Source organism: Azolla caroliniana, unplaced genomic scaffold (genome assembly GCF_043228905.1).
Source record: "Azolla caroliniana isolate FFs.n. ecotype wild unplaced genomic scaffold, voAzoCaro1.0.p SCAF_15, whole genome shotgun sequence".
NCBI classification, from domain to species: domain Eukaryota; kingdom Viridiplantae; phylum Streptophyta; class Polypodiopsida; order Salviniales; family Salviniaceae; genus Azolla; species Azolla caroliniana.
In genome coordinates this window covers 12184008-12207305 of record NW_028230450.1, presented here as the reverse complement: position 1 = coordinate 12207305, position 23298 = coordinate 12184008, and the positions used below count along the sequence as shown (strand labels likewise).

The following is a 23298-nucleotide window of genomic DNA, read 5'->3' as shown; positions in this document are numbered from 1 at the left end:
GGCACAAGTTTTGTTGTAATGTACATATCTAGGTACAAGTCGGCTGATGTGAATATCCTAGGTCGCACGGATTTGATAGGTAGGAAATCGTGGCATATCTCTGTCCGAAAGGACAAAGAATAAAGATGATGTAACAAGTTGTAGCAGCCTCCCTCCTTGGGCTATAAAAGAGAGGGAGTGGAATAGTAAAATGGATCGCTTTTGTCGAGGAAGTGTTGTTGGACTGGGACCGAGCTCTTCTCCTCCGTCCTTCTATGTATTTTCTCTATGCAAGTTTTCGGGAGGCTAACTCTGGTCCGCGGAACGCCCGAGTGCTTCCAATAGAGTTTCCATCTCGCTCTTCTGTGTGCGTAGGCGTAGGAGATTTGTCGCTCACCCACATGCTGGTTGTAACCCCTTTTCCATCAGAATATATATATACATATATGCATTCATCTCGTTTCCGTTGTTTCGTTCGGTTGTTGTTTCTGTGTATCTGTGTGTGTGTGTGTGTGTGTGGAAGCACGACCATTGTCTTTCTTGCTCCTACTCCTGGTCGGTTATTCCTTGGTCTAAGACCCCAGTGGTCCCGCCTCGTTCTATACGCATGCGCGTAACTATGCGACATATTTGGTGAACTCGACGTGAACAGACAGCAGAGGAACAGAAAATATGAGGGGAACGGAGCTTGCAGAAGCCTTGGCTTCAGCTGTAGATCGATTAGTGAGTGCGCGTGAAGGCACATGCACCCTCGATAGGGCTATTGAAGCAATCGTCAGCACGATAGGCCGATTCGGTGGAAAGGATGCCACGAGCTACTTGGAGGCCTACCGAGCTGAAATGGTGATGAGGGACATTCCGGAAGTCAAGCGCCTGGCCAGATTCCCTCGGGTGGCGATGTCAGGCATCCACGCGGAGGTGCTCGAGGTACGGGCTGAGAGCCGGACCTAGGAAGAGTTTGAAGGTCGGCTTCTTGAGAAATACGGGCTTGATGACGCACTTCGGCTATCGAAGTGGGACTTCATGGAATGGGTGGAGACCCCCGAAAAGGGGAGAAACGCATCGGTGCTCCTCCGGGAGTTTGAAGAACGCTTCGCGCGTCTTTCGGCGTTGGACCGAACCATACTGGACACAAGTTGTCTCCTATTATTTGTTAAATCGGTGGACGTGAGGGACCAGGAGCAAGTGGGCCTCTTACTGGAGACCGATGACGGGCTAATGGCCGACTGGGTCATGGTGAAGAGAGTTTGTGGCCGTTTCGACAAACGGCGTGAGTGGGTCGATAAAGGCTTGTCGGGAGCGGGCTCTATAGTGGCAAGGAAGCTCGAGGTACCCCCACCGGCGCGAAGGGAGGAGACTCGAGACTGGCTCAAGGCCGGCTCGACTTCGACCAGCGTGGTCAAAGGCCTGTCTAGAGGAGCTGACTCAGATGGTGAGGGACCTCCAGATTGGACAGGCACGGAGGGACGACAACGAACAAGCCCATGACCGAAGGCCTCCGGCTAAGCATCAATGCTTATGGTGCGACACGGTCGGCCACGCCCGAAAGGACTGCGAGGACTTCGCCGAAGCGATAAGGGCCAATGTGGTGTACTTGTGGAACGGGTGGGTACACGCAACCGAAACCCGGAGGGCCCTGGATCTAAACATCAGACGAGGGGGGATGAAACGACTGATGGAGGAAGCAGCGGCTTGTCACACGGAGACCATCCACTACTCGGCGTCGGCGGGAATCCGGGTCGGTAGTGATGAAATCCGGAAAACGAAGGACTCTGGGTTCTAACCGTTGATGCTGGAAGGCCTAGTCGGCGTACGGCTAAGGAAAGAGGAAGCGGTGTCGTGAAGTACGAAAGCTTCACATTAAAAGTCTACAATAAGATAAATACGTAACTAAAATAACATTTGATAATGTTTTATAACAACACATATGATAATATTATATATATGTAAAGAAAAATAATATATATATATAGATAAATATATTATATTACACAAACAAGAGAGGACTTGAACCAATAAGCCCACCCTATGACTCTCAAATCTTACCATTTACTCTATACTAGTAATTTACATAAAATAAAGCATACTTTATATATACTTTATATTACATAAAGGATTTGCTTCATGATATTTTGAGACTCGAACCAACAACCTCATACACCAAAGTCAACACACCTACCATTAGGCTAGGCCCTTTCTCTTTAAGATTATATTTTCATGTTTATTCTTATTGCATATATTGTTTCATACATAAAAGCTCAAATGAGCGAGATGTTTATCATGCATCACATGCATGACTTGTATCCTCCAATGCATCATATGCATGGGGGCACCTATTTAAATGGTGAAAGAGAAGATCAAAGAGATATGGATGAGATATCAATCAAATATATATTACATAAGAGATACCATAAAATAGAGAAAGAAAGGAAGAAGTTCAAGATAAAGGTGGAGCTCTAGCTTGGGGGTCGTGGTGGTCAACTCTCAACAAGAGGGAGGCGGTTCGAGCCTTATCTTCATCAAAATATTGAAGTGAAGATTGTAGTGGTCTACGATCAAGAAAGAGAAGAGCGATTACCTTGCATGACAAAGTTCGGAGGTTCAACGACGTGCACAATCATTTTGTAACTCTTTCATGAAAATGATTATAAATTTCATACACTTTCTCATATATTAGTTTATATCTTATCTTGTCTTATCTTATATTCCTTAAAAATCCTAGTTTGTCATATCTTATTGATCTCTATTCACTCCATCTCTACTCTTTCGTCTCTTCCGTCCATAATCCCAGTGATTCCTTCCTCACTTTCACGTTATCCTTTGTGTGCGCAACGACACGCTTCTAGGCGAGCCACGTCACGACAGCGGACCGGGGGGAAAGATGGGTCCAGGAGGTAACCGGGTGGAGTGACCCGGTTGAAGAGAAGATGGGCTTCGTGGAAGCCGCGTGCCAGAAATACAAGGCTTTGGTGGAAGACAAGCGTGTGGGAAAGACCGGGGGGGCTGGACCCTCACAACGGTATGAGACCCGGTTCGGGCTAAAGCAAAATGATGTCGGTGCATCCGGCGCACTGGGCAAGGCCAAGAAGGCCGGTTACCGGTTGAGCACAGAGATCGAAAGGACCACGGACCTACGAAAGGTCCTGGTGGAACGGATCTTCGACAGATGAGGGAGGTGCTCGGTATCGCCAGGAAGGAGTTCCACGACTCCATCGTTGACTTGGTGAAGCGGAAAACGCTTTCGACGGAGCCGGAGCCAGAGCCAGAGAAGCCAGTGGAGGTGCGAACGACGCACCTAGAAGACATGGCCCTGGAGGACGAGTTGGCGGAAAGCCACTACTTGAGGCTACATTGGGCTAGGGCCACTATGGAAACCCCTGTTTGGATCGGGAACGTCCAAGAGCTGGTGGTGGCGTTGGTAGACCATGGTTCAGAGATCAACTTGATGTCCATGGACTTCTACAAGAAGGGAAAGTGGTCGATCAATACCAAGCACGGGTGGAAGATACGGGTAGCAACGCGCACCACAGAGGAGCTACACGGAGCCTGCCTGAATGTACGAGTGAAAATCGGCGATGTCGAGATCAATCAACACTTCTTTGTGTAGGAGAAGTCCTTGCATCCGGTGATACTCGGAGAACCATACATCACGGCGGCGCGCATGGAGACGAAGGTGATGGACAATGGTTCGACGTATGCCCGAATCAAAAGCCGGGATGGGCGTCACTCCGTTCAGTTTCTGACGGTACGACCGAACCACGAGTGTAACCGCGAGACCCTCGGTGGCAAAAGTTGAGGGGATTTTTAGAGAGGGCTATCAAGGCGTGGGGACGCAAGAGTCCGGACACTTCGGAAAAACCCCACACATGTACAGTAGGCAGAAGAACCTGTAACATAGGTAGGAAGTTTTGGTTCTTCGACAGTGGAGGTTGTACAATAGCCGACGTCGTTGGCCGGGAGAAGAAGCGGGCAGAAGAGCGACTTGTCGAATACGAGTGTATAATGGCCGTATTCACACTGTCCCTTTGGACAACCCAAGTTTGGGCTATTTATGTAAATAGCATAAAGGGCAGTTGCCCTAGGATAGTCACTATATAAAGTGACTTTGTAACCTTTAGAAAAGGTTGGTTGTCATTCTTTGTAACTGTAGCTATTGGAATATAACATTAGTTTGTGCCTATCTTGTTATCTCTCTCTCTCTCTCTCTGTCTATCTTGTTTTATGCGCATACATAGGTTCTTCTTGCACTTCCCCATTGACAGCCTTGTCCCCAACATTTGGTATCAGAGCGTTGGAGGTTCTTCAACCCGCTGCCGGCTGTCATAGTACACCACACAACATTCTATTTTTCGTTTTCTTTGAAGAACAGAGAAGGGAGAAGAAAAACAAAAAGCTCGCATCTCATTGTGTTAAATCACAAATTGGAGTAAGCTAGTCGGTTGTACTCTGTTCCTGTGATTGTAACCGCTTGAGGGGAGCTCCTTGAGCAACAACCGACCCAATCGTGCTTCATTCGGTTAAACAACATCCGAATGGGTCACCGGACGCTATTCACCCGCTTGTTGTAACCACCCGCTGCAGATTGGTCTCCAGGCAACAACCAAATTCGTGCTTCACTGCACTGATCGACATTCGGCCCAAACAATCGGTTTCTTGTAATCGGTATTCGGCATACAATCAGAAGCTAACCGGGCTCACTCCGACTCGGAAACATTCGGGAAGACCAGCCGGTTCTATCCCTCAAGTTACCGGAGTCACTCTGAGCAAGTTCAGCAACAAGTATCCGAAACCAAACCAACTCGGGTTCAAACCCGACTAGAACAAATCAGGTGAGCCGACTGGCTGCACCCCACTAAGGTTCGTAGTCAACTCCGAACCAAGTCTTACCAACCGAAACCGAAGCAGATGGCTTCAACATCCGGCTCATCGGAGATGAGTCTAAGGAGGTTCGACGGTTCGAACTTCAACATCTGGAAGGAACAAATGCAGGACTATCCAGATAGACCCGATTGAGAATGAAAATCCTCCAGAAGCATACAAGGCAAAAGAGTCGCTAAAGCTGGACAGAATTGTCCGCGCCACAATTCAGATGCACTTGTCGGAGTCAGTGTACTTCACAGTGCAATCATGCACGACATCTTTTGAACTTTGGAAAACACTGTCGGAAACGTATGAAAAGAAGGTCGCGGCAACGAAGATGTATCTGATCCAGCGCCTCTAACTTGCGGATGAAAGAATCTGATTTAGTTCAGGCACACCTCAACGAGTACGAAAGCATAAGCTCCCAAATCTCGTCTCAGGGGACAGCAATCGAGGATTAACTTAGAGCAATGATACTCTTGAGTAGTCTCCCCTTTTCATGGGAAACTTTCGTTACAACCGTGTGCAATGCTTCAACAGTTGTCGTTAAGTACTCCGAAGTCACGAGCGCAATCCTGACTGAAGCAGCTCGGAGAAAGTCTTTCGCCAAAGACTCGGCAGATGAAGCTTACATAGTACAAGGTTCGACCAACCGATTGAACAACCGGGGAAGAAATTCTTCCCGACCGTCGAACAATCAGCAAAGCCGGAGCAAGTCCCAGGACAACCGAATCTGCAACTACTGCAAGAAACCGGGACACACCAAAGCCGATCGCCAGGCACTCAAAGCAAAAACCGACAAAGCTCAGAGAGCGGATCAGAAGAGTAGTTGGCATGAGGAGGTCAACTACATTGGCTCTTCAACCAAAATTTTGATGACCGACCCGAACATATTGTCCATAGAGAACCCAGTTGAATCAGAAGTTCTGCTTACGACTGAAGAATCGAGCACATGGCTCCTGGACTTGAGCGCATCGTATCATGTGACACCTCACCGATCTCAGTTTCGGCAATACTCGGACCGGCACTCCGACTCAGTTCGAGTCGGAAACTCGTAGCAAAGTGCTATAATCGGAATCGGCATCGTAGAGCTCAACCTTCTGGGTGGCTCTACACTCGTACTACACAACGTCCGACACGTTCCTGAGCTCTCAAGACCCTTGATCTTAGTCAGACAGCTTGACGAAGCCGGAATCCATGCCAGATTCTCATCAGGAGGGTGGACACTCCACAAAGGGAACCTCCTGCTTGCTCGAGGACCAAAGGTACATTACTTGTACCCTTTATATGTCACACTCAAAGAGGGTGACCTATTTTTGGTTGATATCCTCATGTCATCATTATGGCATGGATGACTTGGACACCTCAGCAAGGCCGGCATAATGCACCTATCCAGAGCCAGTTACATCCCCAAACTCTCCTTCTCGGATCACCAATTCTGCGAGCATTGCCAATACGGCAAACAGGTAGTCGCATCGCACCCGACATCAACACCAAGAGAATCGAGTCCCCTCAATTTGGTCCACTCAAACGTCTGTGACCCGATGCCACATCAGTCTCTCAGCGGTGCTTCGTACTTCGTCAGTTTTATTGATGACTCGACTCAGAAGGTGTGGGTTTACCCCATTAGAACCAAAGATCGGGTGTTCTCGATCTTCTCCAAATGGCTTGCAATGGTCGAAAATCAGACCAGTTGGAAACTGAAATGTCTCCGAACCGACAATGGAGGAGAATTCAAGTCTGAAGAATTCGTCAAATTTTGCCGGGAACGCAGCATTCGACGTGAATATACGGCACCCTATAGTCCGGAGCAGAATGGAATTGTTGAACGCATGAATCAGACGATTCAAGAACGTATAGTATCCATGCTCCAACACTCCGAACTGTCAGATGGCTTTTGGGCGGAGGCTCTACTTACAGTAGTACACATAATAAATATTTCGTCAAGTAGACCTCTAGGACTTCAAATACCTGAGGAAATATGGACCGGCAGTAAGCCGAATTATGACAAGCTGAGGATCTTCGGTTGCGAGGCATACGCCCTCATACCGAAAGACAATCGCCTGAAACTCGAACGAAGATCAAGGAAATGCGTTTCCTTGGATATGGACCCAATGGCGAGATCGGATACCGACTCTGGGACCCCGAGCATAGACAAATCGTCCGAAGTTTGAACGTCGTGTTCAACGAGTTAGTTATGCATAAAACGGCTGAAAGGTCTATTGAAGTCCGAAGGGTAATATTTTCTGAAGTGCAAACTTTTCATAACGGCCCAACCCACAACACGAGATCGGTTTCACGGGTAACCAACAACTCTCGCACCGAATCCACTGATTTGGCACAGCCGAATGGCTTGGCTCCCGACCATCCGACATCGACACCCGGTGTGACTAGTCCAGTCATAGATCGTAGATCCGAGAGACTGTCACAACCTCCGGAGAGCTACTCTCCCAGAAATTTTTTTACCGACGCCGGCGAACCGACGTCTTATGAAGAAGCATCAACATCTACCGATTCAGCCACATGGCATCTAGCGATGGAGTCAGAAATGCACTCCATTCGGGCAAACAAGACTTGGGACTTGGTCGAATTACCGAAGAATTGATGTGCTCTACTATGTAAGTGGGTCTGACTCGACCAACCCAAAGTACAAGGCCAGATTAGTTGTGAAGGGATTTAGACAAGAATATGGCGTCGACTTCAACGAAATCTTTTCACCAGTGGTGAAAATGACGACCCTTCATTTCATGCTCGGCGTCGTGGCCGCCAACAACTTGGAGCTGATTCAGCTAGATGTAAAAACGGCATTCCTCTATGGTGACCTACAGGAGGAAATCTATATGGAGCAGCTGAAAGGCTTTGTGGCATGCAGCCAAGAACATCTAGCCTACCGACTCAAGAAGAGTCTCTACAGCCTGAAACAGGCACCCCGACAATGGTACAAGAAGTTCGACGACTTCATCCAATCAGTTGGCTTCTCAAAGAGCGATGAGGACCACTGTCTCTTCACCAAAACAGCTCAAGACGGGTCTCTTGTCTTCCTCATCATCTACGTGGACGACACACTACTCTCCGATCGGCATCCCGGAAATTCGTGGCGGACCACGTCGATGACTGCGAGAAGGTGCTGCAAAGACTAGAGGGCGCGAGGCTCACCTTCTTCGGGGAGAAATCGGCCTTCAGGCAATCGGAGATCATGGTCGTCGGACACCTATGCGGGCCATTTGGTCGGAAACCGTCACCAGCCAAGGTAGAGGCCATCTCCACGATGAAGTGCGACTACAATTCGGTCACGAAAGTCCGGAGATTCTTGGGAGCATGCGCGTTCTACCATATCTGGATCCCGCATTACGCCCACGTCGCGGAGCCGCTCTATGGATTACTGAAGAAAGGGAGTAAATTCGAGTGGAGAGAAGAGCATATGGAGTCAATGACAATGACACCGGACGTGGCGTGGAGGAAGGAAGAGACCAATTGGATTCAGAAGAAAGCGTACCGATTCTTCCTATGGGATGGGTGCATATGGAAGCACCCGAAGAAGAGAAACGGCATCCCGCTCCAGGTTGTGGCGAAGAAAGAGGAACAGGTGGAACTGCTGACAGCATACCACGAGAGTCCCTGGGCCGGACACCGCGGGACATGGGCCACATTCGAAAAACTAAAGGGGAAGTACTGGTGGCCGGGACTATACCGGGACGTGCATCGGTTCGTGACGGCTTGCGAAAGCTGTCAGATGCACTCCATAGTCCGACATCGAGACGAGCTCCACCTAACCTACCCTCCGACCATCCACTTCAAGTGGATGGTGGATCTGGTGACGATGCTGATGGGGATAGGGCAGATGCGATATCTGGTGTTGGCTCGAGAGGACCTGACGAACCAGGTGGAAGGCCGAGCATTCCCGAACAAAACGACTGCGGCTGTGTGCCGATTTCTGATCGAAGAAGTGGTATGCCGGTACGGGTGCGTAGGAAAGATCATAGCCGACCGCGGAGAACTGGATGCACAAGAGACTGAAGAGTTGTTTGACCGGCTAGGGGTTAAACTCTCGCTCACCACGGCATACAATCCGGAGGCGAACGGGAAGGTGGAACGCAGACACGGGCCGATCGTCAAAGCGTCAGTGCGGGCATGTGGAGGCCAAGTAGGAAACTGGTCGTGGCACTTACCCTATGCGTTGTGGGTCGACCGAACTACGCACAGTTCGGTAACCGGGTTCATGCCGGCGGATCTGATGTACGAGCAAAAGCCGGTCATGCCAATGAAGCGAACGATCTCCTCATGGGCCACGGTGGATTGGAGAGACGAGATGAGCCAGGAGGAGCTGTTAGCAGCGCGGATTCGACAGCTCAAGCGAAGACAGGAGGATGTGGAATGAGCCACGAAAAAGTTGCGGGCCGCGAGGGTAAAGAACAAGGAACGATTCGACCGGACTCACCGACTAAGGCCAAAGAAAATCGAGGAAGGCGACTAGGTTTTGGTATATGACAGCAGCCTCGACAACTAGCACAAGGCGATGCGGAAGTTCACAAGGAGGTGGTTCGGGCCTTACGTGGTGACAAGCACCAACGACAACGGGACCTACCATCTCGCGGAGCTTGACGGGACAAGGATGGCAGTACCGGTGGTCAGGAAAAGTTTCAAAGCATTCAAAAGGCACGAGGATGAACCGGACCTGGATGACTTGGATAGCAAGGACGACTGGTTCGGAGCGAATGGCGTTCTGGAGGACCAAGGGTGAGCGCGGGCCGGTCTTCTCCGACAAGAGTCTATTTTGGCACATACCGGTGGATGCGCGGTTAGGTGGGGGCAGATGTCGTGGAGAAAACCGTCCCTAGGTGGAATCGGAGAATGATGTGCACGAACCGGCCCTTACACGCAGGCACAAGTTTTGTTGTAATGTACATATCTAGGTACAAGTCGGCTGATGGAAAGCGGAATTGGACGGGTCGAGGAGCGCGAGCAAGGCGAGAAGATGCCAGAAGAAGCTAACTACAAAGCTCAGCAGACAATTACACTACGATTCGACCTCAAGTTGAGCTTGAGGGGGAGTGTTGAGCGGACAAGCTCAACCGGATCCGGATCGGCTAAGTAAGCCAAAGCCAAATCGGAGTCTGGAATGAAAAACCGGATCGGTGTCCAGATTTGTATCCAGAACTAGAAGCCGAATCAGATTGTAACTAGTAGGCTGTTAGAGGCCTACGGATCTAGCCAAGTATGTAGGCATATTTTTAGGAGTCAGTGTCAGTCGCTCATATGAGCATTGAAGTACATGTCAATACTTCTGTCAATCCTTTTAAGGACTTGTATAAAAAGTGTTATGTAGGACATTTGTATGTACGGAGAGTTATTATTTTGAATCGAGTTTATGTTGTTCTGCTCACTCTATCTCTCTTGTGTATTCTCTCTGTGTTGAAGCTTCCATTAAACCCGTGCTTATTCTTTGTTGCTATTCGGCTGAGCCGGTTTGTCCACGAGCATCCACATATTAACTTTTACAGTTTCCCATAACAACAATGCTCGCAGAAGTCTGTCTTTGTCTGGAGCTTCAGGATGTAACAGATTACCATTAGCTAGTCCAGTTCAGCTTGCAACATATGGCCAAGTCGTCCATGCCATAAGTTTGATTCTGACGAATGGGTAATGTTCACAACCCCTTCAAGACTGATCGCCATTAGTGGATACAAGTTGTTATGCTTGCATCCGCTCCCAATTTTCATGTTTCCTCGGCTGATCATCCATGACGATTCATTAACAGTCGTTCCGTACCCGTCTTCGGCCAACATGCTGATGGAGACCAAACTCCTTTAGAGTTCGGGTATGTGTCAGACATGGTGCAGGACGATCATATTGCCATTTGACAATTGGATTGGTACTTTGCCAATTCTAGCGATTCTGCATTCCTACCCATTGTCGAGTCAAACAGTGTCGTCGACTCTGACCGAATAGTTTGAGAATCATGTGATATTTGGGGTTATGTGAAATGTGGCACTGGAGTCCATTAGCCACATTCGTGTGTCTTGCGCACTGTAGAGGACTTCTCCGATCATTGAGTCTTCTAGAGAAGATTTCTCCTGATTGGGAATCAACAACATTGATTTGGTTGCTGATTGGAGAATGGTTTGTGTCCGAACATCCTAAATTCTGCTCAAATCATCGACCGCTCTCCTTTCTTTTGATCGACCAGTAGTCGTAAACATTGTGACCAATTTTTCTACAATGAGTGCAGAAATCACTTGATCAACTATTCCTCGACTTAGACCATTGTCGATCACCCCTCTTTCTTGGTCAATTGGTGTTTCGACCGATTCTTTCCCCTTGTTCTCTCAATCAACCGGATCCTTCGATCGACTCAATTGAATGGTGGGCTTCTACTGACTCATCAATGGTGAGTCCCATCGATTTTCACCAAATATCCTCGGTGAGGACTTGTCCGATCGTCTCATCTAGATTTAGATTCGGACAACTGTTGGCAAAAGTCGTACAGAATACCTCCCAACTCGCCGGCAAGCTCGAAAGGAGGGAAAGGGCTTTAACTTCTTCTTCGAAGTTAATCCCTTGGGAGGATAGTTCGAACAACACCCGACTAAAGGTGTTGATGTGGGAGGTTGTTGGATTTGTCTCTCTCATCTTCATGTTGAATAATTGTCGAATTAGTATCAACTTCAATGAGGACGATTTCTTCTCATACACCGCCTATAGTTTTTCTCACAAAGAGAATGTAGTCATCTCCTTTGCCATACTGAAATAGACGTTTTCAGCCAAGTTCATTCAAATGGTCGATCTGGCTATTTCATCCATAGATCACCATACTTCTGCAGACATTGAAGTCGGCTTAGTGGTGTGTCGTATGGCTTCAATCTGTCGTCTATCATTTCCCTCCAGAGGGCGAAATTCTTCCCGTCGAACTTCCAAATTTCCACACTTGTGCCGGAATGTGTTGCCATTATTTTATTGGAAGTACATGCTATTGATCTTGTCTTTTTCTCTCTGCTGGATGACTTCTCTTCTTGACTTTTATGCTATTCATCGTCACTAGACAGCAAGGTCGCTCTAATACCACATGTTGGTATGATATGTCAGATGAATGCGGAAGAGTGTACGAGGACCTAGAAGGTAAAATGTGTATACAACAAACAACACAAATATGCAACAACAAGAAGAGGAAGAAAGATAGACGATAGACATGGATTAAGCTTCAATGGAAGCTCTCTCTCATTCTTTTCTCTGTAACTCTTTTCTCTCCAAGACTCTCTTTACAACGTTAGGTTTGAGCTTATATACTCAAGCCCTAGCTAGAGAATGTGTTCACACTGAGGATACAAAGTAGAAGGAGTCGGCCTTTTATGCCAACATGTGGTAGAATTCGTTAACATGGTTTTGCGAGACGGGTGATCAGTAGACACGGCCGATGGCAAATAAGAGATCAGATCTAATCATATAAATCTTTAATCGATCATGAGACCAGTCAAGAGAAGTATAGTTTAGAAGTAGAAGCTGAGGACGAAGGCTAGGCCAGACCAGATATGCAAATTCCCCAAAAACTATACACCAATTTGTATGTCCATAGAATCTTGATCAAAACAGAGGGAGAGAGAGAGAGAGGTATGTAGTAGAATCGATCTTATCTCAGACTGTGTCTAAAACCCTAACAGACTCTCTCTCTCTCAAGATGGGTCCTGCCCTCCTGTCCTCTGCAGCACGCTCTCTGTCACAATGTCTTTCTTCTCGGGCTGTCCCGCAAACATGTGTTGTCAACATTTTTAGGATGAGCAGAGCTCCTCTCAACACAGCTTCCATGGCGATCTTCAACGGCAACAAGAGCAGCTGCATGTTCATGGAAACAAAGTGGTGCACCGATGGTTTGAGCTTCTACGGAAGCTTCCAGAGAAGAAGCATGGGACCGATGGGTACCGGGAATCCATTCAAAGGGAAGGTGTTTGTCTCTTACAGCTCTCCAGATGGGACGCCATTCTATTACCCTGGGGAAGGTTTCTCGGACCTTGGTATCCATCCCGACAAGCTCCTGCAACCTGGCGATCCCGACACGTACCAGGTGAAAATCCGCGATGTCATGCCCGTCGGATACTTCGTGGACATGCCCAGCGGCCGAGAAGGATACCTTCCGGCCAATGATCTCGGATTCTCCGGAGGCATTGAGAGGCTCCGCACAATTTTCCAAGTCGGGCAGGAGGTCACAGTCCGGATCACGTTCCGAGGTGGAGGCGGGCGCGAACTCCTCTCGATACGGAAGTATGATCCCGACCGCCCGCCCGTCGAGCCGCCCAAAGTGGCCCGCAGCTCGGGCTCCGGAAAGCGCAAGATATCCTCCATGATGAGGAGACGAGCCCAACAACAACAGCAACAACAACAGAACAGTGCGTAGATCAGGTAGACATGGCGAAGCCGTTTATTTGGTTAGTGTATTGAAGTTTCGGATCGAGAACCATGCGCTTCTTAAGTGTATTGAAGCTTTGCAATGAGGACCACAATGCCGCTAGTTGATGTATCTATTGCAATACGATTTCCTATGTAATGATTCTCTAGGACTTGGGACACTATTCAACACGAGATTTTGCACTACATCCATCATAGAACCTATAGCTGCTTGTGTTTTTGAAGGAGACATTTTATTGGGGTAGAAGCTCCTACAATATATGGTGTTTTGTCTCCAAAGTCTTTGTGGTGTTTTAGCTAGTTTGATGACTATATGGTCTGAGTTTAATTGGTCTAATTATGATGTTGTGTATCTCTGTCTAGTGTAATAATTACATAATGTAAATTTAATCCCTCTTGTTTAATATGTTGGCAAAGCACAGTGGAATACTCCAAATGACTCCTGCTTACTTCTCTACAAATTTACTTGGCTTAATGCTTCCGTTTGGGAAATTTTGCTTACAGATCCTAACTAAGTTACTTTACTTAATTTTGCTTACTTCAATAACAAAGCTATTTCATGTCTCTGAACATGTTTGAATGTGGAATCAATGTGCACCTCTCAACTATTCAGACCTATTGGTAGTATGTATTTACAAGAATGAATGCTGAGTTCAACGCATGACATCTTTGTTAGCCTCCTAATCATGTCAACTCTATTTGTGTACATGCTGGCATGAACATGAATTGATATTCAAACCAAGAGTAGGAAGATATATTATATGCTTTTCGCAAGCATATAAACAATCTATGATGTGGTTTAGCAGGCACATTACATTCCACAAAGTTTGCTGCTGTTTAAAAGTGCAATGTGATACTGAATTAGCCAGTATTACAGAGCCAAGCAATGTTTCTCTTACAAATAGATGTAGAAGACTACCATTTGTACTCGTAGATATGATGATGAATGGCTACTATCCTCTACTTCCAGACATGCATTATCATACTTATATCTCACCAACAAATTATATTGAGAATAGATAGAATACAGCATAGAAGAGCATCTATTCCCCATAATATAGCTCTCTTGCCCAAGTGAACCTTGGATCCTTTTGTACCTATGAGAATTTGACAATGTAAAAGAATTTTGTAATCGTGGAAGTTTGAATGCCTAACATAATTCCTTGCTGCCTCTCTAGCCACAATACATTTTTGCGATCATCAGATTTAGACTACAAAATCTACTGATAAGATGCAAATATAGTAGCTTCATTCTTGTACAACAGCCTAATACAATATTCATTTCGCGATCATCAGATTTGGACTACAAAATCTACTGATAAGATGCAACATTTTTGCAATCATCAGATTTAGACTACAAAATCTACTGATAAGATGCAAATATAGTATAGCTTCATTCTTGTACAGACTTACATACAACTGCCTAATACAATATTCATTTTGGAACTCCCTTATTTTTCACTATTTACATGCATATGAGAGATCCCTTAATCACGTTCACGCGATAAGAGATCTAAATTCTAGGATTTATCCGACTCATCCCTCAGCTCATTGTCATATATCTATGACATTCATTACAATGGTGATATTCTTCTTACATTCTTGATCTCTTTAAACTCCTTTTATGACTGAGAGCACCTTTAGATATGTTACTCTTTTGTAATGCACAGTTAATTAAGAAGCAAACAAGTTAACCTCAAGGAAATTAAAAGCACCAAAAAATGAACCTTCATGCCATTTGCTCCTTTCAACAAGCTCATTGTCATATATCTATGACATTCATTACAATGGTGATATTCTTCTACATTCTTGATCTCCTTTAACTCCTTTTATGACTGAGAGCACCTTTAGATATGTTACTCTTTTTTAATGCACAGTTAATTAAAAAGCAAACAAGTTAACCTCAAGGAAATTAAAAGCACCAAAAAATGAACCTTCATGCCATTTGCTCCTTTCAACAAGCTCATTGTCATATATCTATGACATTCATTACAATGGTGATATTCTTCTACATTCTTGATCTCTTTTAACTCCTTTTATGACTGAGAGCACCTTTGGATATGTAGAAGCAAACAAGTTAACCCCAAGGAAATCCATAGAATTTCCACATCTTGATCTCATTGAATTACCTATTTGGGAGCAGAGACGTTAAATGTTCACTGACAAATTCAGTTAAGACTGATTCCACATTTGACTAGGAATTTTACTCAAATTACACATTTATGATAGCAGAATCAAGCGTTCACCTTAGTTAACCTTAGTTGCCGTATCCACATCTATTGGGATTGACAAATCTATACTCTTAATCAAGAACATAGGTCATCACAAACAAGAGACAGTAACAAACTAGATCACATTAAGAAAAAATATTTGCACAAAACAGAGGTTTTAAACCTTTCCAATGAATGAAAGAGACATACAATGCAGAGTACCATTAAACTTTCACATACAATCTTTCTATCTTCTTCAAAACCGCTCAGCTACAAAAATCTTTTAACAACAATATTCCCTTAATGTCCATTACATTTACTTTTATCTAACTTCGACAGGTACCATCTCTCTAACCACCTTGCACTCAGTCTTTTAAGGCATACTTCCTCTTGGGGAAATAGGTTTCCTTCCTCTTTTGCTTCTCAGTCTTCATGCTTGCCTGGGAAGGAGAATTAGAAAACACAACAATAACAATATGAGAAGAAAAGACAGGTCACGAGCTCAAAGCCCACAGCAAACAAAAGTGAGAACCAATGAGAAATCCAGAAATACACATTGTAGTATTTCATGGAACTCAACAGACAGACTATACAAGAAAAAAGGCAATGAAGTTATCATAACGAATATTATGATATTACAGAAAAATGATATTACATTCTCTTTGCTAAATGAATTACATTCTGTCCACAAAGAACATTTCGTATCACTGAACAGAGGAAAATTCAGAAAGAATTAAACAATAAAAATATATATACAAAGAAAAGTGCAACGATGGGAGATTAAAGCATGGTAGAATGCGAGCAAAGGAAAAGAATGTTGCATTTAACCACGAAAAAATGCAAAACGATATAAATTATAGCCCAGAAGGCTGCAAAAAACAGTGAGAAAAAACACCAACCTGATGCTTGGTTAATCGCCTTCGAATGGCCCTTGTCTTCTTGGGACGCAAGTCCAGAGGCAGCAACTTAGACTTCTCGTAGGCCGCTCTGAGAGCAGCTTTCTGGTTCTGAGAGAGAACTGTCAATACCTGAGCTATAGAGAGCCTGACAACCTTACTGCAAGTTGAGGAAAGGAAAGAAGAAATGTTTCTCAGTAATCAAAAAATCCATTACAGAACATTGTACATAAGCAAGTAACTTTGATTATTTATCTGTTAAAACCAATGGCAAGAACAATGTGTTTCTCCATCATTTCCAAATCTCCCTTGAGAATCATTTACTCATATAACTAGCATCTTTTCTTCTACATTAATAACCAGGGGTTTTAAACCACCAATTCTCCATAAAGAAAAGGATCATGTCCCTTACCATCCATCACAATTACAGCCACGGCTTAACGCTGATTTTAAGCATAGAAGAGATAGCTAGAAAGACTCAGAAGGAGTTTCTCACATTTTTGACAGTTTGTTTGGAGCACCACCAGTAACTTTGGCCACTCTGAGAAGAGCTAACTCAGCCTTCAGTTCTTTCAACTGGTTTTGAAGCTCAGGCTTGCTCTTAGATCGCAACTCATGAACCTTGATCTTAACTGCAAAACATCATACAGTTAAGCTGTCGCAAGTTTTAAAATATATAAAAACACAGGCACATACAGTAAATATTGGACTAGTTCCATCACACTATGGCCTGCTTCTTCTGAACATCCACAAAACCTTAACTTTATCTTCATGACGTACTAGCCTGTTTCCCAAGGGAAACGTATATTAAGCGCACGGTTTCTTTTCCCGGATATGCCTTAAATCCCATAAGGAACCTTACAAAAGGAGCTAGAGACTAGAAATCATCTCTACCAAAATAGAGCGAAGCGTAGCGCGTGGAATGCAGAATGAAGATGAAAATATGAGTAGAGACACGAAGCCAGCGTAGAAAAAAATCAGACAGAAGCTTCGAATGCTCGGGTACGATGGATAGGGAGAAGCAAAGAATCGAAAGTGATAAAGGAAAGAAAACCAAGGGAAGAAGCAACAAAGGATCAGGCGATGGAGAGTAGGATTACAAGCGTCTGCACCTGAAAAATCTCAAGACATGGAATGAAACAGAAGAGAAATCGGAGAGAGAGGGAAGCTTACCCATGGCTGCTGCGAAGCAGAGATGTGCGTCTTCTTCTTCTTCTTCTTCTTCTTCTTCGTGAGAGAGACACAGTGACAACTAGGGTTTGTGTTTTGTTCGTAGATGACCGGACTAGCCAGTATCCTGCCGGTTCCGCCGGTTTCCGATTTGTCGCTCAATTTGGGTATTCGTTAAGTGTTTCTTTTTTGAGTCATTTCAGAAGAAGACGAAGACGAAGAAGAACATGATGATGATTTATTTTCATGTATTTGTTCCGGAGAAGAACATGAATGTGTCAGAACAAGTGTTTCTTTGGGTCCTTTGAGAAGAAGAACATGATGATGAGGATGTATGTTCCATGTGTTCTTTCCGGAGAAGAACGTGAATGCGATAGAACAATTCGACTCTTGGATGAACTACGCACAATCCACATTCCATCTCCACCCTAGCACAAATTCATACGATACATTGGTGCATGAAGAAACCCCACCCACCACGGTGGACGCTCCCAAACTTCTGCTCCTAGAAGTCACTAAGAGAAATTCCTACATCCAAACAGTCTTTCACATTTCAGACACTACTCCAGCTTCTACATTCGACCTTCCAACACTCCCGAAAGTATGACCACCCTTGTCATAGCCTCACCTTCGACCTCGATAAGGCCCTTGTTCAGTGTCAAATGATCGATCTCTAGACATAGGTCACCATCTTACCTTCATCCTATATCAGAGTGTTAAGAATCGAACTCAACTTTCTCAAATGGCTTTCACACTAGCCAATGGACATACTAGGCTAGTTTTGTAAATAGTAGAAAGGGCAGTTGCCCTAGACTAGTTGGTATTTAAACCAACCTTTTGTAACTTAGTTACTATTGGATGTAATTTTATCTTTCACTAATATAGCTTTCTGTTCCAAGCTCTCTCTCTCTCTCTCTCTCTCTCTCTCTCTCTCTCTACTTGTCTTACGTACACTCACACACACAGTCCACACCCGTTGCATAACATCACCTACGCTTTCCATTTCTTTACATGGTATTAGAGCGTGTGGTTTTCTTATCAAGTTTACTACACACCGACGATCAACAGAACCGGTTCAACAACAGAGAAGAAATCGACATTATGAATACACAGATGGGAAGCGCTCTTCCTATGGAAAAGCTCGATAGGACAAACTTCGCATCTTAGGAATACAAGATGCATCAATACCTTGTCGGACAAGGTTATTGGAGCTATATTGAGGGAGCTCACGAAACGCAACCCAACCCAACACACGCCGACTACCCATCTTGGGAGCAAGTCGCAAGCCGTGTATTGTATTGCCTTGCATCATGCATTCATGGTCACATGCTCGGCTATATTCATGAGGCGAAAATGCAAGGAATCTTGGGCCAACCTCAAGAAAATCTTCATAGCCAACACAGATGCACGTAAGCTCCAACTCGAACATGAGTTGACTAATATGCAACAAAGGGACATGACAATCACCAGTTATACCTTGGAGATCAAGGAGTTGTGTGATGCCCTCGGGTCGATCAATGTGATTGACGATGATGAAATGGTGCAAAAATGCCTTGGCGGCCTAGCACCATGATTCGGGAAGATTAGATCGGCTATCCTGGCAAGGGAGAACCCTCCCTCCTTTTTCGACCTTCAATCGATACGATTGGTTGAAGAAAATCACACCCGACAAAGGAGCAACGCACCCGATGGTCAAATGCTCTACTCCCAATTGGATGATGGAAGAGAATTTGACCAAGAAAACAGAGGCTGATTTGGCCGAGGCCAACAAGGTCAACTAACCCGAGAACACAATTCCCATCTTTGGCAAGAGGCCAGAAACACTCCTAGGGAGTTCGGCAAAAGGGGGAGCCATCCCACCAGTGTCCGGGTAGTTGTGGTTCGTGTGGCGAAGTCACAGGAACTAAGGTTAAAGGGAGTTGGTTAAATTTTAATAAGGCTTGTGCGACAATGTTAGAAAGATTAAGGATAGGAAGAAGAAGAGTTAAACCTAATGTGTGAGAGAGACGAGCATAGATAAGAGACAAAGACAATGTATGATTTACAATATGAATATGATTTATATTAAGAATAAAATATTTTACCAACTATGCTTGATCGCAAGAGGGGGAGCCATCCTGCCTAATGGTATATACTTTATACTTGGTATAGAAGGTTGTGGGTTCAAGTCTCTTGAATGCCCCTTGATCTAATATTTAAGTTTATTTTTATATCATGAAGCAATCTCTTCACGACACCCTGATCGAATGCGGGTATTGTGGAAAACTCAACCACTATGAAGAGGAGTGCCAAATGAAAAAACGAGTCGGCTTCGACTAGCCGACAACTCACTAACTATGCTATAAATTTTGATTACGATGATCATGGCGGTATGTTCATGATGAGCCGTAAAGCACATTCAATGTCAACACAAGGTCAGACAAAGCACCTCCTCATATGATAATGTATGGATTGTCGACTCGGGAGAATCCAATCATATGACGTCTCACAAAGATTGGTTCTGAGACTTGAGAAAGCCTGATCATCCCAGTTATGTTGAAACAAGAGATGATACAACTCACTTGATTTGGCATATCGGAAATGTTCCATTTGGGAATGACGGCAAACAAACCTACCTTAAGAATGTCTTGCATGTCCCAATGATCACGAAAAACCTAGTCTCGGTTGACCAAATTGTCAAACAAGGCATGCAAGTATGATTCAATAATGACGGGTGCTTTATTGAAAAGGAAGGACGCCTAGTAGCTCACGGTAAAAAACAAGACCGAATGTTCATCCTCAAATCGAACGAGGTGAAGTCGGCTATGTTCGCAAAATGCCTCAAAGTCGAAACTAATTTGAAACTATGGCACAAACGAATTGGTCACATCAATCTCCAAAAGCTCAAAGGAATGTAGTCAAAAGGAGTCTTCATCGGACTCCCAACTTTTACCGAAAAGGAGGTGGTAGGTATATGTGAAGCTTGTCAGTTCGGTAAACAACACCAACAACCGTTCCCGAAAGAGAGGAACGTGAGCAAAGGGATCCTGTATGTAGTACATTAAGATGTATGGGACCAGTCCAGATGACAACATTCGGTGGTTTTCGATATTATGTCACATTCATCGACGACTTCTCCAAGCATACATGGATTTACCCCATTTGGCAAAAGAGTGAAATGTTCGGACACATCCAAAAGTTTAAAAACAAAGTCGAAAAAGCCACAAGTCGGCATATTTGATGCCTTCGATCGGATGGGGGCAAGGAATATTTCTCGGAAAAATTTATGAAGTATCTTTGAAAGGAAGGCATTTTGATGAGAATTCTCGTGCCGACACACACCGGGAGTAGCCAAACGAAAGAATCAACACATAGTAGAGGCGGCAAGGGCAATGATGAACTAGAAGAACCTGCCGAAGTTATACTAGGCAGATGCGGCTAACACAATCTTCTACCTCATGAACATGTGTACAACCTCTGGGGTACATGACGTAACCCCCCACAAGAAGTTCTTCAGAAAGAAGCCGGATTTATCCCATATTCGGATATTCGGCTCAATCACCTATGTACATATTCTCGACGAGAAGCGAGAAAAGCTTGATCCAAAGTCAGAGAAATGTATCCTCGTAGGGTACTCACTTGAACAAAAGGGGTACAAATGTTACAATCCATCCATCCGAAAAGTTCGAGTGAGTCAAGATGTTTTCGACAAGTCAACATCCTGGTATGAACCAAAGATGACTCTGATTCCTACCACAATTGTCCTAGATTCGGCCGACCAAGAGCTACAGAATGAAGATCAACTCAAGCAGATGTTCGAAGAAAGTCTGATTACGACAAGGCTGAGTGGACCTTAGGAGCCACCGAGCAATGAAAGCACATCTCGGCCGAGTCCGGAGCTAGACAAAGGGAAGGCCAAAATGCCAAAATACGAAGATTCAATTGACAACGAGTCAACTCACTCCCTTGATAGTGAGTTCGAAGGCCTTGACATCCCAATCATCTGGTCGAATGGAGAAAAGAAAGCCTTAGTCTTTCCAAATGAGAAGCTTCATCACTCCACCCAAGAGAGAAACTTGGTTAGCCGGTTCGGCTACGATGAGTATATGGCATATGTTGAGCGAGCAAGCTCAACCATATCCAAATCGGTTGAATAAGCCAGAGCCGGATCGGTATCCAGAGCAGAGAATCGGATCAGTATCCATATGGTATCCAGAACCAGGAGCCGAATCGGATTGAAACCGATAGGCCGTTAGAGGCCTACGGATCTAGCCTAGTACGTAGGCATATTTCTAGGAGTCAATGTCAGTTGCTCGTATGAGCATTGAAGTACCTATCAGTACTTTTGTCAATCCTTTATGGACTTGTATAAAAGTGCTCTTTGAGCACATTCTATGTACAGAGTTACATAATGTTATTATTTTGAATAACTTTTATGCTTTTTCCTCTCTCTGTATCTCCTGCGTAAGGTCTCCATTAAACCTTTCATCTCAATATTGTGTTGCTACACGGCAGAGCCAATTTTGTCACAAGCTTCCGCATATTAACTTTCACATGGTATTAGAGCACGAGGGTTGAGAACCTCTGCTACCGACAAGCATTTCCTTAAGACAAACCCTAACATCCGGTAAAGAACAGACAGAGATGGACAAAAGTATGGTGAGTTCGCTTCCGACAGAAAAGCTTGACCAGAGCAACTATGCGTCCTGGTCATATAAAATGCATCGGTACCTACTGGGGCATGGTTACTGGAGCTATGTGAAAGGAATGAATAAGGTAGTGCCGGAGCCAACACATAAGGACTTCCCGAAATGGGAACAAGGAGCGAGTAGATTGCTTTACTACCTCGCGTCCTGTGTGCATGACCAGATGCTCGGCTACATCAAAGATGCAAAAACGCCGAAGGAGGCCTGGGAAAATCTCTGGAAGATTTTGTCACAAGTACCACAACCCGTAAGTTGTAGCTCCGGCAAGAGCTAAACAACATCCGGTAGAGAGATATGTCGGTTACGGAGTACACCACCAAAATAAAGGAGATTTGTGATGCACTCGGGTCCATCAATGTGACGGTGGACGAAGACAAAATGGTCCAAATCTGCCTTGGTGGTCTAGCACAACAGTATGGGCAAATCCAGACGGCAATTTGCACTCGGGAGAAGCCACCATCCTTTTTCGACTTGCAATCTATGTTGATGGTCGAAGAAAACCATGCGAGTGGGTCTAGAACCACTCAATCGGATAACCAGATGTTGTACATGGAGGCGGTTCGACCCCGTATGCATGGAGGAGGAGGTGGGCCAGCACGCTGTCGCGTTGCTACGCGCGTGCGTGGAGAAACGAGGCGGGACCACCGGGGTCTTGAACCGAAGAGCAGGTGATAGGAGGGGAAAGAGAAAGAGAGAGACGACCGGTAACGTATGAGCAAAGAAACACAGGGGCACGGCCCGACAACGCAGAAAACACGAATGGACACAGAGACAAAGAGACACGAATGTTTGTATATTAACAAATGACACAAAACAACAGAGCACGCGAGCGGTTACAACCGAACAGGCCGGCGAACAGATGCCGATGCTTGTTCGTCTGCGCACGAAAGGGGATAGGATGGAGGTGCTGCCGGAAGCACACGGGCGTTCCTCGAAGCAGCGCGAGCCTCCCGAAATCCTGTAGAGAAGAGCGATGGAGAATGAACAGAGGAGAAGTATTCGGTTACGGTCCGACAACACTTCGTCCTCCTTAATGCGCGATCCCTTCTCCCCCGCGTCTCCCTCTCTTTTATAGCTTAAGGAAGGGAGCCGTCTCCCTCA

The 23298-nt window shown here is 45.3% G+C and overlaps 2 protein-coding genes across 2 annotated transcripts; one reads left to right on the top strand and one right to left on the bottom strand.

Annotated features, from left to right (window-relative positions):
* Positions 1 to 12440: 12440 nt before the first annotated feature.
* On the top strand, positions 12441 to 13455 carry LOC147854638 (uncharacterized). Its single transcript, XM_087330889.1, has one exon. It carries the CDS (start codon positions 12512 to 12514, stop codon positions 13223 to 13225), a length of 714 nt encoding a protein of 237 aa, XP_087187015.1. The 5' UTR covers positions 12441 to 12511; the 3' UTR covers positions 13226 to 13455.
* Positions 13456 to 15605: 2150 nt separating this feature from the next.
* On the bottom strand, positions 15606 to 17603 carry LOC147854637 (large ribosomal subunit protein uL29z-like). The gene is made up of 4 exons (XM_087331698.1): positions 17516 to 17603; positions 16839 to 16974; positions 16346 to 16502; positions 15606 to 15886 (listed from the first exon to the last, which is right to left on the bottom strand). The coding sequence occupies exons 1-4, from the start codon at positions 17517 to 17519 to the stop codon at positions 15812 to 15814; spliced, it is 372 nt and encodes a 123-aa protein (XP_087187824.1). The 5' UTR covers positions 17520 to 17603; the 3' UTR covers positions 15606 to 15811.
* Positions 17604 to 23298: the final 5695 nt, after the last annotated feature.

Bases quoted from the DNA above. Each gene is read 5' to 3' on its own strand.
- LOC147854638 (XM_087330889.1), top strand. From the start codon at position 12,512: ATGGGTCCTGCCCTCCTGTCCTCTGCAGCACGCTCTCTGTCACAATGT.
- LOC147854637 (XM_087331698.1), bottom strand. The intron at 16,503-16,838 runs GTGAGAAACTCC...CTCAACTTGCAG, and splicing joins CCAAACAAACTGTCAAAAAT to TAAGGTTGTCAGGCTCTCTA. The intron at 15,887-16,345 runs GTTGGTGTTTTT...TCTCCTTCCCAG, and splicing joins GGCGATTAACCAAGCATCAG to GCAAGCATGAAGACTGAGAA.